This window comes from Medicago sativa, chromosome 4 (genome assembly GCF_051527215.1).
Source record: "Medicago sativa cultivar Bolivia chromosome 4, Bolivia_mono, whole genome shotgun sequence".
In the NCBI taxonomy this organism is placed as follows: Eukaryota; Viridiplantae; Streptophyta; class Magnoliopsida; order Fabales; family Fabaceae; genus Medicago; species Medicago sativa.
Window position 1 is genome coordinate 65,499,951 of NC_140752.1, and position 12,304 is coordinate 65,512,254.

The 12,304-nt window shown below is 34.1% G+C and overlaps 2 protein-coding genes across 2 annotated transcripts; one reads left to right on the plus strand and one right to left on the minus strand.

Moving 5' to 3' along the window:
- The first annotated feature begins 3,806 nt into the window (after positions 1-3,806).
- On the plus strand, positions 3,807-6,509 carry LOC146930813 (IRK-interacting protein-like). Its single transcript, XM_085702264.1, has 2 exons — positions 3,807-4,089; positions 4,895-6,509. Exons 1-2 carry the CDS (start codon positions 3,859-3,861, stop codon positions 6,428-6,430), a joined length of 1,767 nt encoding a protein of 588 aa, XP_085558390.1. The 5' UTR covers positions 3,807-3,858; the 3' UTR covers positions 6,431-6,509.
- A 349-nt stretch (positions 6,510-6,858) lies between these two features.
- On the minus strand, positions 6,859-12,304 carry JMJD5 (2-oxoglutarate (2OG) and Fe(II)-dependent oxygenase superfamily protein). The gene is made up of 6 exons (XM_085702265.1): positions 11,771-12,304; positions 10,066-10,275; positions 8,849-8,983; positions 8,597-8,740; positions 7,989-8,081; positions 6,859-7,418 (listed from the first exon to the last, which is right to left on the minus strand). The coding sequence occupies exons 1-6, from the start codon at positions 12,239-12,241 to the stop codon at positions 7,230-7,232; spliced, it is 1,242 nt and encodes a 413-aa protein (XP_085558391.1). The 5' UTR covers positions 12,242-12,304; the 3' UTR covers positions 6,859-7,229.

Here is a 12,304-nt window from a genome sequence, read left to right on the forward strand (position 1 = left end):
TGAGAAAATCATTTTCTTATCCTATCATGTTAGTTTCTAACCCAACCGTTACTCTAAGATAAAAGTTTAACTAAAGTTATATACTATATGATAGGACAACTTTTTATGTGTTCAAATGTGACTATTTAATTTTCATTAAATCATATCCAACAAAAATAATCATATTCGACTAGTATTATATAATCAAGGGAGTACATATCTTAATTCTAAAACATATGTTAATATCAAATTATCCTATATTTAAAAATACGTTTTATAAGAGGAGACGAGAAAATTTTCGTAAAAATAAAGAGCAGAAGAAAAAACTATTTTTTTATCCTATCATGTTGGTTTTTACTTTTTAACCCTGCCTTTACTCCAATATAGAAGTTTAACTAGAGTGACATATATGATAGGATAAATGATAAAATCAAATATGACTCACCAAAAACTAGTAAAAAAAATGATGTGATTACTACATTCAAACCTGATATAATAACTCTAGGAAAACACATGATATGCTTACTTGTTATCTTATCACGTGTCTGTTATCTTGATCATCAAACAAACTTACAACACTACTTTTTTTTTTCTTTATATTGTTTGGTTGACTACATAAGAAAAATAACATGACGTACTTTTTTTTTCTTTCTAAATTGAGTTCTTTTTTCTAAATTGAGTTCTAAATTTTAGTTAAGTTGAGTCCTAGGGACCTAGAAGGGTTAAGATAAATCTTAAGACTCATAGAGCATTAAGAGAGATATTTATAAATCACGGATCAAAGAGATTCATAATCAATAACGAGAGTTGAACTCATGTCTTTGTAGAGTATGAGTCAACTCCTTATCAACTGTATAACTTGCGTTGGTTAATGTGACATATACTTTTTTCTTCTTCTCTAAATATAACATATACTTGATACCATTACCATATAATATATATACATAGATAAATATAGTATCATATAATGTATAATAATATTTTAGTACCAATAAATTAATTATTGTATCATCCTAGTCTCACAAGATGGAAATTATGATATCATCCTAGTCTTATCTCATGCACCTAGTATTCCACTTTAATTTGACAATTATTTTGGGAACATCATTAACATTTTAATCTGGAATTCATCCATAATATTTTTTGATTACCTTCATTATCCAAATAAAATTTTCAATTAACCAGATAACATAATATTTCGCTGTTGGATGGTGAAGCTGCGAGGCTGATGCAAATGTGGTCCTAGCCAGCTTATAAGAGTCATTGTCTTTAATATGGACAATTACTTGAACTCAAGCAGAATGTAACCACTTGAACATGTGAATATACATAAGTGTACAAATGTTTACGCCAAAAGAAAATAAATTAAAATGATAAACATAAGGAAATCAACTTATGTTACAGCGATTCCATGATTTAATAATTGTGTTTTTATATAATGATTTTATCATTGTCCACTTTGTATATTCCATTTTAATTTGAGTGAAATCCATTGAATTTTATCCTCAAAAAATGTAAATGGTACCATCCAAGATTCTTCATTTTAGAAACTGAGTTCATATATTTTTTTTTTAATAGACGAAATGATAACAACTTTTGGAAACTCACACACGTAAATGGAGAAGTTGATGTTCGAACCACATTTACAGCGTCTGGTTAAACAATTTCGACAATCTTTAGGCAGCTAGGACTTAGTTATGGACTGAGTTGATATATTCTATTTCATAAAAATATATGTTTTTTTTTTTTTGTCAAGAAGCTTAGTGGTTAGAAATCCACATTTTTAACGTAAATAAGTGATGTGTCTGAGGTTCAAACTCCGACTTCTTTATATATTATGCAATGTCTATACCAACAAAGTTAATCCTACGAGAAAAAAAAATGATTCTACTTATAAGAGAGATATAATTTTGTCCATGAGATGTTAACTCTAGGCTAATTGCTAAAAAATAAGTTCAAATTTCATATGTGACAATTATAAAATGGTCATTAACAGTAAGTTCCTCTTCCCCAATTTATTTATTTTTAAATTTATAAGAGAGATAGAACAAAATAGAAGAGTCTCACTAATATTTTGATATATCTCTCTTAAAAGAGCCCTTTCACTTTTGAAACTATTATTTAAAACATTGCATATGAGGACCATTATGTAATTTAAAAGTGCTGTCCCATGCACTCTTTCATCACTTGATACCCACAATGACACCCTGTCTCATATATACGATTCAATGTTTGCAGTGTTTAGTTATTTTTCTTTCTCCTTTTTCCCAACATTACTGCACCTTTACGCATCAGCAGCATCGATATTCAATTCAGTTTTTTGATTTGAAGAATATTGACCTCATCCAATATAATTGCACTGTTATAGATCTACAAAAGTAAACTTTTCCAATTGACCAAGTTTAAAACTTTTGAAATTGTTCTATTTAAGCACAATTCCCTGAATTAAGCATTTGCTTATTCCCACTTGTTAAATTCTTGCATGTTACATGCTCTACTATCTACATGATGATATGTAATATATTACCCGGTGAACCAACATAGTGTAGTATAAGTGATAGATATTTGAGTCCCATAACTATTTGATCAAGAGTTTGATTCGTGATCGGTGCGTATGGAGAAACATTTGTTGGAAGAGGTCAATCTTTCAAAGAAACATTTGTCGGGAGATGTCAACCCTTTAAATGGATCTTAGTTTCCTTTAAAGATTAATCTCTACGGTTACGCACAGATAATACATTTGATTTACAAAAAGAAAATCACCCAATGAATTAAAAGTTGATCGGAGACCGAAACGTTGATACTTCCAAGACATAGTTCAATTATAGTTGAAAAATTAAGAAGTATTAAAATATAAAAAAAAAACAAAAATTAAAATTAATTGAACCAATCATCAGGACATAGTTTAATTTTAGTTGAAAAATTAAGAAGCATTAAAGTTGAACCATATCAATTCCGGTTCAATCAGATTCAACCTAACTACAATATAACTAAGAACAAACCACACTACTAACTAACTAGCTCTTGATTCAACTGATTGAATTGACTAATCGATCCGATTTTTAAAACATTGAGCCACAATCTTTATCACTTTTTTTAGGTACTACCTTATTACTTAACACGTTTTCAGTATGTAGATGAACATACCCATACCATAACCATAAGTCATAACTATGATGATTACACACGAAGTAACAATGAATATTAAAGCAACTTTGGTTCATAATATTCTCAAATTCATGGAGCCTAATGTTCGTACTAAAGTAATAGTCATGTGAAACAATGGTACCACTACCACCACCACCACCTATTTTGGTGAATTTTTGAATATATGGGCATATTGGTAATACAACACATTGATGATGTATTGTACACATAACAAAGAAAGAGTCAAAATTTCATTCTCTTTTTTCCCTTTTCTCTTCTGTTTTCACATCATCACATTCACACACTTTTAAGTCCATTAATTTTCCTATAAGAATAAAAACAAAAATAGTGAATACTTAGGTTCATCTCTCTATCTCACATTCTATAGACTATAGATATGGATTAGGATTCACTATTGTCAGCACATCAGAACCGTCTAATCAGGATCAGACGATTTAAATTTTAAGTTCAATCTTAATTATTTTTAAATCTAAAATTCAAACTTAAAATCTGAATCGTCTGATCTAGATTGAACGATCTAGTTATAGTCGACTGAAGTGCGGTCATAATCTTCTGACTGCACACAACCCCAATCTCTTTAGATATAGTCTTCAAATCAAATCCAACCGTTGAATTGAACACCACTTAACCACTTTAATATTATCAACAAGAATATTATTATCTTCAAGAAATTTACATGTTCCATTTTGTTCTGTTTCTCTGTTCTGTTTCATGGCTGCAACAAATACTTCAACACAAGTTTTCAAAGACAACAACAGTGGAAACTCAGAAACTACAAGACAGGAAATTAAGGTTGCCATAGCCAAAGCTGTGGAACTAAGAGCTCTTCATGCTGCTTTAATGCGAGGAAATAGCTCAACCAACGCAAAGTTTCTATCTCCTTCCCCTGTTTCTCGCTCTGTTTCTCAGTTCTCTGCTCATGATTACCCTGTTTTCACCCCTGTGAGAATTTCTTTCTTTCCTTGAATTTTGTTTTTCTTGATGAAAAGGGTATTCTAATTTATGTTCAGTTCATTTTAACACAGATATTTTGTTGAAAAAAAGTTACTTTTGATTTGGTAAATTATGCATGAAATGTGATTATTACTATTATCATTGATAGGGACAGAACCCAAAGTACCTGAATTTATGAAATATGCAATGATTTATAATTCTCACCTGTAATTCTCACAAATTATGAAATTTATTCCTTGTTTATAGCTTGGTTGGTAGATGTCATTGTTGTTACAGTTGCATTTTGCAATTGTTCTCCTTTCTCTATCTTATTTATTCTCAAAAAACACCAACCTAGAATGAGAGTTTAAAGTTTTAAACTTTCTTTGCTTAGTTTCATTGTCATGTAAATTTTAAGGTTCAGAAGTCTGAATTCTGAACTGAATCATGTGGCAAATTCCTAATGATGATGTTTATTATCTTATTAATATCATGTTTTTTATACTCCCAACTTTATAATTGTCCTCAGAAGATTTGTATCAATATTTTTGACTTTATGAAGAGCAGACACAAAACACCGGACACAATACTGACTCGTCAATACCAATAATAATTTGAGAAAATGCAATAATTAAATGTAACCATGTGTGTTGGTGTTGTGTCTGTGCCTCACACACGTCAGACGTCGGACACACCTTCAATCTAAAGTGTCGGTCTGCCTGTAATTCCCCAACTTCCACTCCAAAATTAATCTTTTTAATTTTTTTTTTATTTTGATGGATAATAAGTTTCTAAACATGAGAATTATTGGCAGAGTTATGAAGATGACCCACTTGTATCGTACAACCAGAACCACACGAAATGCCTAACAATATCTGAAAGTTGGGATGAAGGAGAATCAGGAAACAGCATAGAAACTGGTGTACAAGATTATAGGGATAAACCAAGTTCAAGAAAAGGGGTACTACTACCTTGTGGTTTTACCAACCTAGAATCTCACATACGTTCTGTTGATGACACCAAATCCGTAACCGGCTCTTGTGCAAATCATATAACTATTCTTCAAACATCACCCACCAATGAAAGCTACAGGAGTAAGAGAAGAAACAGTTTAGAGGATTCTAAATCAGTGTCATCCTGCAATAAATGTAACCCTGCAATTATAACTAGTGAATTGGAGAGTGCAAGGAACAGCAAGAGCTCCAATATTGTTGTTCCTGCCACGGATTCCCACTCGTCGTTTCAGTCTGAAACGAAAAGCAAAGGGGTGATTTCGTGGTTGTTTCCTCGGTTAAAGAAGAAGCATAAGAATGAGAATTCTCCAAGTAGAGCAGAATCTGAGGATGTTTCTCAGGTTCTCAAGGACATAGGAATAATGTCAATTGAGGCATTGAAGAAAGAGTTGATAGAAGCGAACGAGAATAGAGACGTGGCGTTGGTGGAAGTTTCTGAGATGCGATGTTCATTGGGAGAGTTGAGACAGAAGATGGAGTACTTGGAGAATTACTGTGAAGAGCTGAAGAAAGCTTCGAAGCAATCCATGCAGACGCAGGCAAGGGATTCCCAACTTTGTGAACAGATTAAACTTAGTAATCTTCCTCAGAGAGGGAAACCAATTGATGGAAATGATGAAAATTCAATGCCTGTGAATGAGGAAGTAATGATAGAGGGATTTTTGCAGATAGTATCAGAGTCAAGATTATCAGTGAAGCAGTTCTGTAAGAACCTTATAAACAACATTGAAGAAACTGATCACCCATTGACAGAAAATTTGAACTCGCTTCTTCAACCGTATAAACTGTCTCTAAATTCCAAGTACTCAAAGGCAGTTCTGTACCATTTTGAAGCTTTCATAAATCAGGCTCTCTACCAAGACTTTGAGAATTGTATTTTTCAAAAGAACGGATGCCCAAAATTCATAGACCGTCATGAAGACCGCCAAGCGAAATTCTCGTCATTCGTTGCTCTTAGGAACTTGAGCTGGAATGAGGTACTGAGAAAGGGAACAAAATATTACAGTGAAGAGTTTAGCAAGTTTTGTGATCAGAAAATGAGTTGTATTACCACTACTCTAAATTGGATCAGGCCTTGGCCTGAGCAGCTCCTTCAAGCTTTCTTTGTAGCTGCAAAATGCATGTGGTTGCTGCATTTGCTTGCCTTTTCTTTCAACCCACCATTGGGAGTTTTAAGGGTTGAAGAGAATAGAACCTTTGATCATCGCTATATGGAAGATATGAGTCCTAGGTCACAGGGTCCAAGCAAAGTTAAGATCATGGTTAATCCAGGGTTTTATGTTAAAGATAGGGTATTAAGGTGTAAGGTCCTTTGCAGGTACAAATCCACAGCCTAAATAAACTAGGAAACATGTATTATTTCACTGTAAGAAGCTAAACCTATGTGATAATTAATATTCGTTCAAATTTGTTTAATCTACTACAAACTCAATTTTGAATTATTTGTCATTGAGTATATGAAGATTTAGAAATGCAACTGATAGTTACCAAAATTAAATTATTCTTACAACAGCAACCCACACAAAAAGGTTCTTAAATTTGGATGATTCAAGAGAAATCATATTCAGAAGCACAGAAAAATACAGAATCTTCAAAGTTATAAGCCTACCTTGTGAAGTTTATTTCATGTGGTTGCTGTAATAATCCTAATTCGCATATAACCGCAAAAGATGAAAGACAATAAACTATACCCTCTTGTAGAGATAAAGAAAAGCAAGAATTGATCAACAGATAAATTATCTAGTAGCAAGTAGAAAAAAACTTAGTCAAATGAAAGGTTCATACACAAGCCAAAGCTTGAATATTTTAGTAGATTATCAAATACAAATGGACAGAACATTGATTCATTTTCCAGGACTGCAAATCAACAACCTTTCAAATCAGTAACTGAAGGGCATGAGATTGAGTCCTACTCAAATATGAAAATGTTTGTCTCAGTAGCTATAGTAATACATTTCCTTATATAAATATATTATGGCGATGGCAACAGGTGCAGAAAATGATGTTCATGCACGAGGATACAACTGTAATTGGGATAAAAAAGGATCAATCACATAGATATCAGCAACGCAACGTAGGATATGCTTGTCTTCTCCATTATTAATAATGAAATGTAGACATCAAAGTAATACGACATTAAGATGGAGATGAACTTTCACCCTCACTCCACCAAAAGCTAACTGATAAACTGGTAGTTAAAGACCGCACATAGTGCCACCACTTTGGCGGGATATATAACATTTCACCTTCCTCTAAAATGCAGTCTACAAATTCCAAGTCTTGCACCTTAGGAAACTTCAATTCATCTACGTCATCTAAATCAACCTTCAAACAAAAGAAACTGACCAGTCAACACGAAGACAGATTTCCAGAAATATCAAAAAGCAATAATAATACAAATGAAACAATCACCTAATTAAAAGCAATAAAATGAACACATATGAAATGAATGGCACGTCTTATTCCGTGCGCATAAAATTTTACCATTTTACAACAGACGGAGTCCTGGATTTAAAACTATTCCATACCCCATATATTGTATAGGTAAACTGGAAAAATATTCTGATAGTAAAACAGATATAAGATAGAAATGTTTAGGTTTGTGATAAAAATTACACACCTATACATGCAGAGGAGAGAAAGAAAAGACAAGACACATACAGAGAAGAGAAAGAAAAGACAAGACAGAGAAGATACGTTGAATTAAGGAAATACTTCTATAGGCTATAGTTCTTCGGTCATTCAAAATAGGTTGCAGTGAGTGATATTCTTCCAAGCAAAGGCTTGTTCTTCGGTCATTCAAAATAGGTTGCAGTGAGCGATATTCTTCCAAGCAAAGGCTTAAGCAGACGGCACACAAAATTATTCAATTATACAGTTCAGAAAACTAAATACCTGGCTGGAATTGCAAAGCATGGTTTCTGAGTAGGGGAAAAGTTCCTCAGACAAAGATGCTGGATAAAGCCTGACGTATTTTTTCCCAACAACCTGGAAGTGTGAAACAAGACATTAATCTCCGTCAAATATATCATTCTATGGTGCACCGGTAATGTACGCAGCATTTTTTAAACAATTTAAATAACTAGAATATTATATAAACTAAAATGTTGTATCACAGATTTCTCTTAAGATAAGGCACAGAAAAATCTGAACTTTGTATTGCTGGAAGTACATCAACTATGCCATGCCAGGTTGCCAGCTATAAAGTGTACATTTAGAACTATAACACAATTGTAATATAGGGAAGAAGCATGAATCTGGCTCGGTAACAGTATTTGCCGAAGTTGGACTCATGGGAGTATGGGACCTTTATTTCACTAATAACTACTTACAAGTGCTCAAAACAAATAAGAACCATAATAGCAAGGGGTATATAACATGATTTAACTCTGGGCAGGGCCTAGGGCGAGGTGAGTGTTTAACAAGCAGCTTTAATTTGAAATTGTTCAATACAAGTCTACAATTATTCAAAGAGAAACTATACAAGTATACAACTGAAATACCTGTGCTAGTATGTTATGATGTGGATCATGGTGTAATGGCGTTACAGTTCCAGCTGGACCAAACCAAGCATTGAGAGATCTTAGCTCCCCTCCACCAGTAAAACAATAGTCAGGAATAAAGATATCTCTCCGAAGCTCATTTATCTGCCATTCAAAAATGTCAGAAACCGAAAGAGCAGTAAAAGTCCTGAACTTGCATGTCATAATTACAACAGTTGGAATTGTAGACAAAATAAACTAAACTTTGAATACCTGATCAAATAAGGGATGCTGAGCAAGATATGTAGGACCACCAGGAGAAAAGCCTTTAGATCTTATCCGATCAAGGAACTCAGAGAACGTAACTAGCTCTTGCTTCCAATCTGCACATAAATAGTTTTTCCCAACCTGCAAAGAATGCCGCACACTTACCCTTTTCTTCTAGTATACTATTATACAAATTCAACGACTTCGCCATCACAGAAAAAAAAAAATTACACGAGGTAACGTGACATAAATACAAACAACACTTGAGGTAAAATACAAATTACAGTATAAAGACGGGAGGGGAGGTACTGCAATTACAATTAACATTTACAATCACATGAAGCAAATCTTTCAACTTTTATCGCATCCATTTCCAGTTTCAGTTCAACAACTTGGTGGCTAAAACAGAATCTGTCAGGATTTGTCACAGAATAGGGGGAGGGGTGAGTCTTCAATAACCAACTGTTGTAACCAAACAAATTTATTTATTCACTTGACAGATGAATGACAGGGTAAAAGTTCTAGGATTTCTACATAGAGCATTTTTAGGCCTATGCAATCAGAGAGATATTTAAAGGGAATGCACGCAATGCAAGAGATTGCATTGAAGTATGTTCCAATTAAATAATTTCCTAGTGGATGAATTTATGATTAATTCTGGTTGCCCGTAGAAATAAATTTAGCTATTTAAAAAGAGGGGATGAGAAATAAGTTATAATTAGAAGATAGATAATAATCACGTTGCCAATGTAATCAAAGTGTATTAAGTTTAAGTTTGTCACTTAAGTGTTCAATGCAAAGTTTTCACGTTTTCACTTGAATTTCCCTCACCCTACTTTTCTTTACAGGCATACACCGTTACTTTTTGCTCAAACTGCCCGGTGAATTTTCCCAAATACTAGTAACAAAGTTGTTTAAGAATGATTACCAAAAAAAAAGAACTTAAATTTCAGAATATAGCTTTAAATCTAACAGCTAATGAACATTTACGGCCTACAATTGAGTTAAGTTACAGTTTTGTAATTGTTAGTTAAGGTGAGAGTTTAATCCAAAGGATCTGAGTATCAATGGGGAAAATTGTCACCCAGCTATCTGTTTTCCCCTGTGAAATCAAGAAACTAAACACATGCACCCGATTTTGAAAACTTTATCTCTATAAATTTGTTCTTCAAAGTTCAAAGAGGAGGTGCCATGCATTTTTACAAATCAACAAGAGTAATTACCTCAACAGGAACAGTGCGGTCACCAGCAACTCTTTGCAAGTAATCTATATTATTCCAGTTTTTCTTGGCTGGCCAGTGCGCCATGCAGTCGCTGATGATAACTGGAGAGCCAGCCAGGTAATGATCTTTCAGGAAGTTCTCCAGTGACAAGGCAGATCTCTTCACTACAAGCTTTGAAGCAAGGGACTTAACAGGCAAAAGTTGGAGCACCTACAGTGTAAAAGCTATAAAGTAAACGTTAGAAGGGACATTAAACAAATGCAGCCACCCCATAATCATTTTACTCATGTCTGACTTCACAAGCGCGAAAGAAGCACAGAAGAGCACCCTAAGGCTGTTTTTGGATATATAACGGAGAGTGAAGCTGAACGAAAGGGGATTTATTGGAGTGGAGTAGCTTACCAATTACCATTCCATTGTTTAAATGTTATAATGATATCGACAAAAAAAAAAAAAAAAAATTTCTCCGTTAATGGAAGAGAAGAAAAGCAAGGTATTATATAGAATGCAACGAAATGCATTCCATCATATCCCACTCCTTTCCCTCGTATTTCAATCAATCCTTCCAAACAATGGAGTTTTATTATGAATCCATTTCATTCCATCAATCCTGTATCATATTTGAGGATGACACGCAATCATATGTTTTGACCACAGAGTTTGGGCCTTGACATTTCTATTAAAAAACAATTACGCGCATGTTTGGATTTGCGGTGAGTTTCAGAAAATCACGGTGCAAAAGCTACATTTTCAACAAAATCAAGGTGCCACCGTGATTCCAAACATGCACAAAATTGATTTTGACATATTTGTGTGTTTTCTAATAGAATTGCTTTTAGCTATTAAATGAATTTTAACTTGAAACTGAGATTCGTAGCTTTTGCCTCTAAAGATGTTGTTTAGTCTCAAAGTTTTTGTTCAACTTACTTTCACATAAATGCATCAAAATATAAATAAATTTACTTTCAATTTTTTTGACCTAAATCAATTCGTTCAAAATACATTTTTGCTATGGCATAACCAAAATAAACATTTACCTCAACTTCATTCAGATGTCAGATTCCGTTGTAGACTTGTAGTGCCATTAGTGATTAGTATTAACTTTACAACGCTCACTCTTTTATTAGATGAAATCCATGTGGGTCCCACATAAAGTTGTGAGATGCACAAAGATTATACTCAATGAAAAAGCAATGTTCATAAAATTCAAGCTATGAATGGATTGATCAAAGTATTCAAAGTATATTCTACCAAAAAAAAAAGGTATTCAAAGTATATAATTCAAGATATGAATGGATTGATCAAAGTATATTAATTGAAAAAAAGAGGAAATCACCAAATTAATCCACGACTTTGTAGGGTACTCTCAAATAAGTCCCTTAAACCATAAAGTCTCTTACTCTACTAAACTGTCAAGTTGGTCTCTATATTTAACCACTTACCATAACTATGCATTGACAGTGTATAATATTTTTACAGCTCGGACTAATGGAAACCAATCATCTTGCCATGTATTAATATAAGTAAGAAATACTCTATTTCTATTGGACATCGGTGTAAAACTAGTTTACACCCACGGTGTACATCTTTCTTTCTCTACTCTGAGATGGATTAATATAAATAAAATTTGAAATATTCATAATCTTAGCTACCTATTTCACAGCACTTTACACAGTCAATTATGAAAAAGAGAAACGAACCTCACCTTTGACACATCAAATTCAAGATCAACAAGTAAATGCTCAGAGCCACCAAAATCTTTACACCTCCCATTATCAACCTTAACCAACCTCGCTTTCTCCGAAACCTTTGCAACAGCAGAATCCAAATCCTTCCTAAGCAAACTCCCACCCATAATAATCCCCATATCCAAAGCCCTAAGCGCCTCTTTAAACTCTCCATTTTCATAGCAACACTTCGCAACTTGCAAACACGCCATCGAGTACGCGTCACGCCACACCGGCAACACTGAGTGCCAAGGACCGGAGTGCAGCTGCTCCCACGCCATCTCACGAACTGCTTCTGCGGCGCGAATGTCGCCGGCGGCGGCGAGGGAGGACATACGGACGTAGGCGTAGCCTCCGTGGGATGAGATGGAGTGGAGGAGTGTGGGAGATTCTGCGTCGAGCGTTGGTGTTTCGAGAGAGTCGCTGATGGATGAGGTGGTTTTTGACATTTTTGCGACGGCGCGTGGGGCTCCGGCGAGTGAATTGAAAAGTGAAGCGAAGTGAGAGAGTGT

Coding starts and splice junctions, on each gene's coding strand:
- LOC146930813 (XM_085702264.1), top strand. CDS start 3,859: ATGGCTGCAACAAATACTTCAACACAAGTTTTCAAAGACAACAACAGT. Junction 4,090..4,894: donor ATTACCCTGTTTTCACCCCT/GTGAGAATTTCT, acceptor AATTATTGGCAG/AGTTATGAAGATGACCCACT.
- JMJD5 (XM_085702265.1), bottom strand. CDS start 12,241: ATGTCAAAAACCACCTCATCCATCAGCGACTCTCTCGAAACACCAACG. Junction 8,984..10,065: donor ACCGCACTGTTCCTGTTGAG/GTAATTACTCTT, acceptor CATTCTTTGCAG/GTTGGGAAAAACTATTTATG. Junction 7,419..7,988: donor TGCTTTGCAATTCCAGCCAG/GTATTTAGTTTT, acceptor TTTTGTTTGAAG/GTTGATTTAGATGACGTAGA.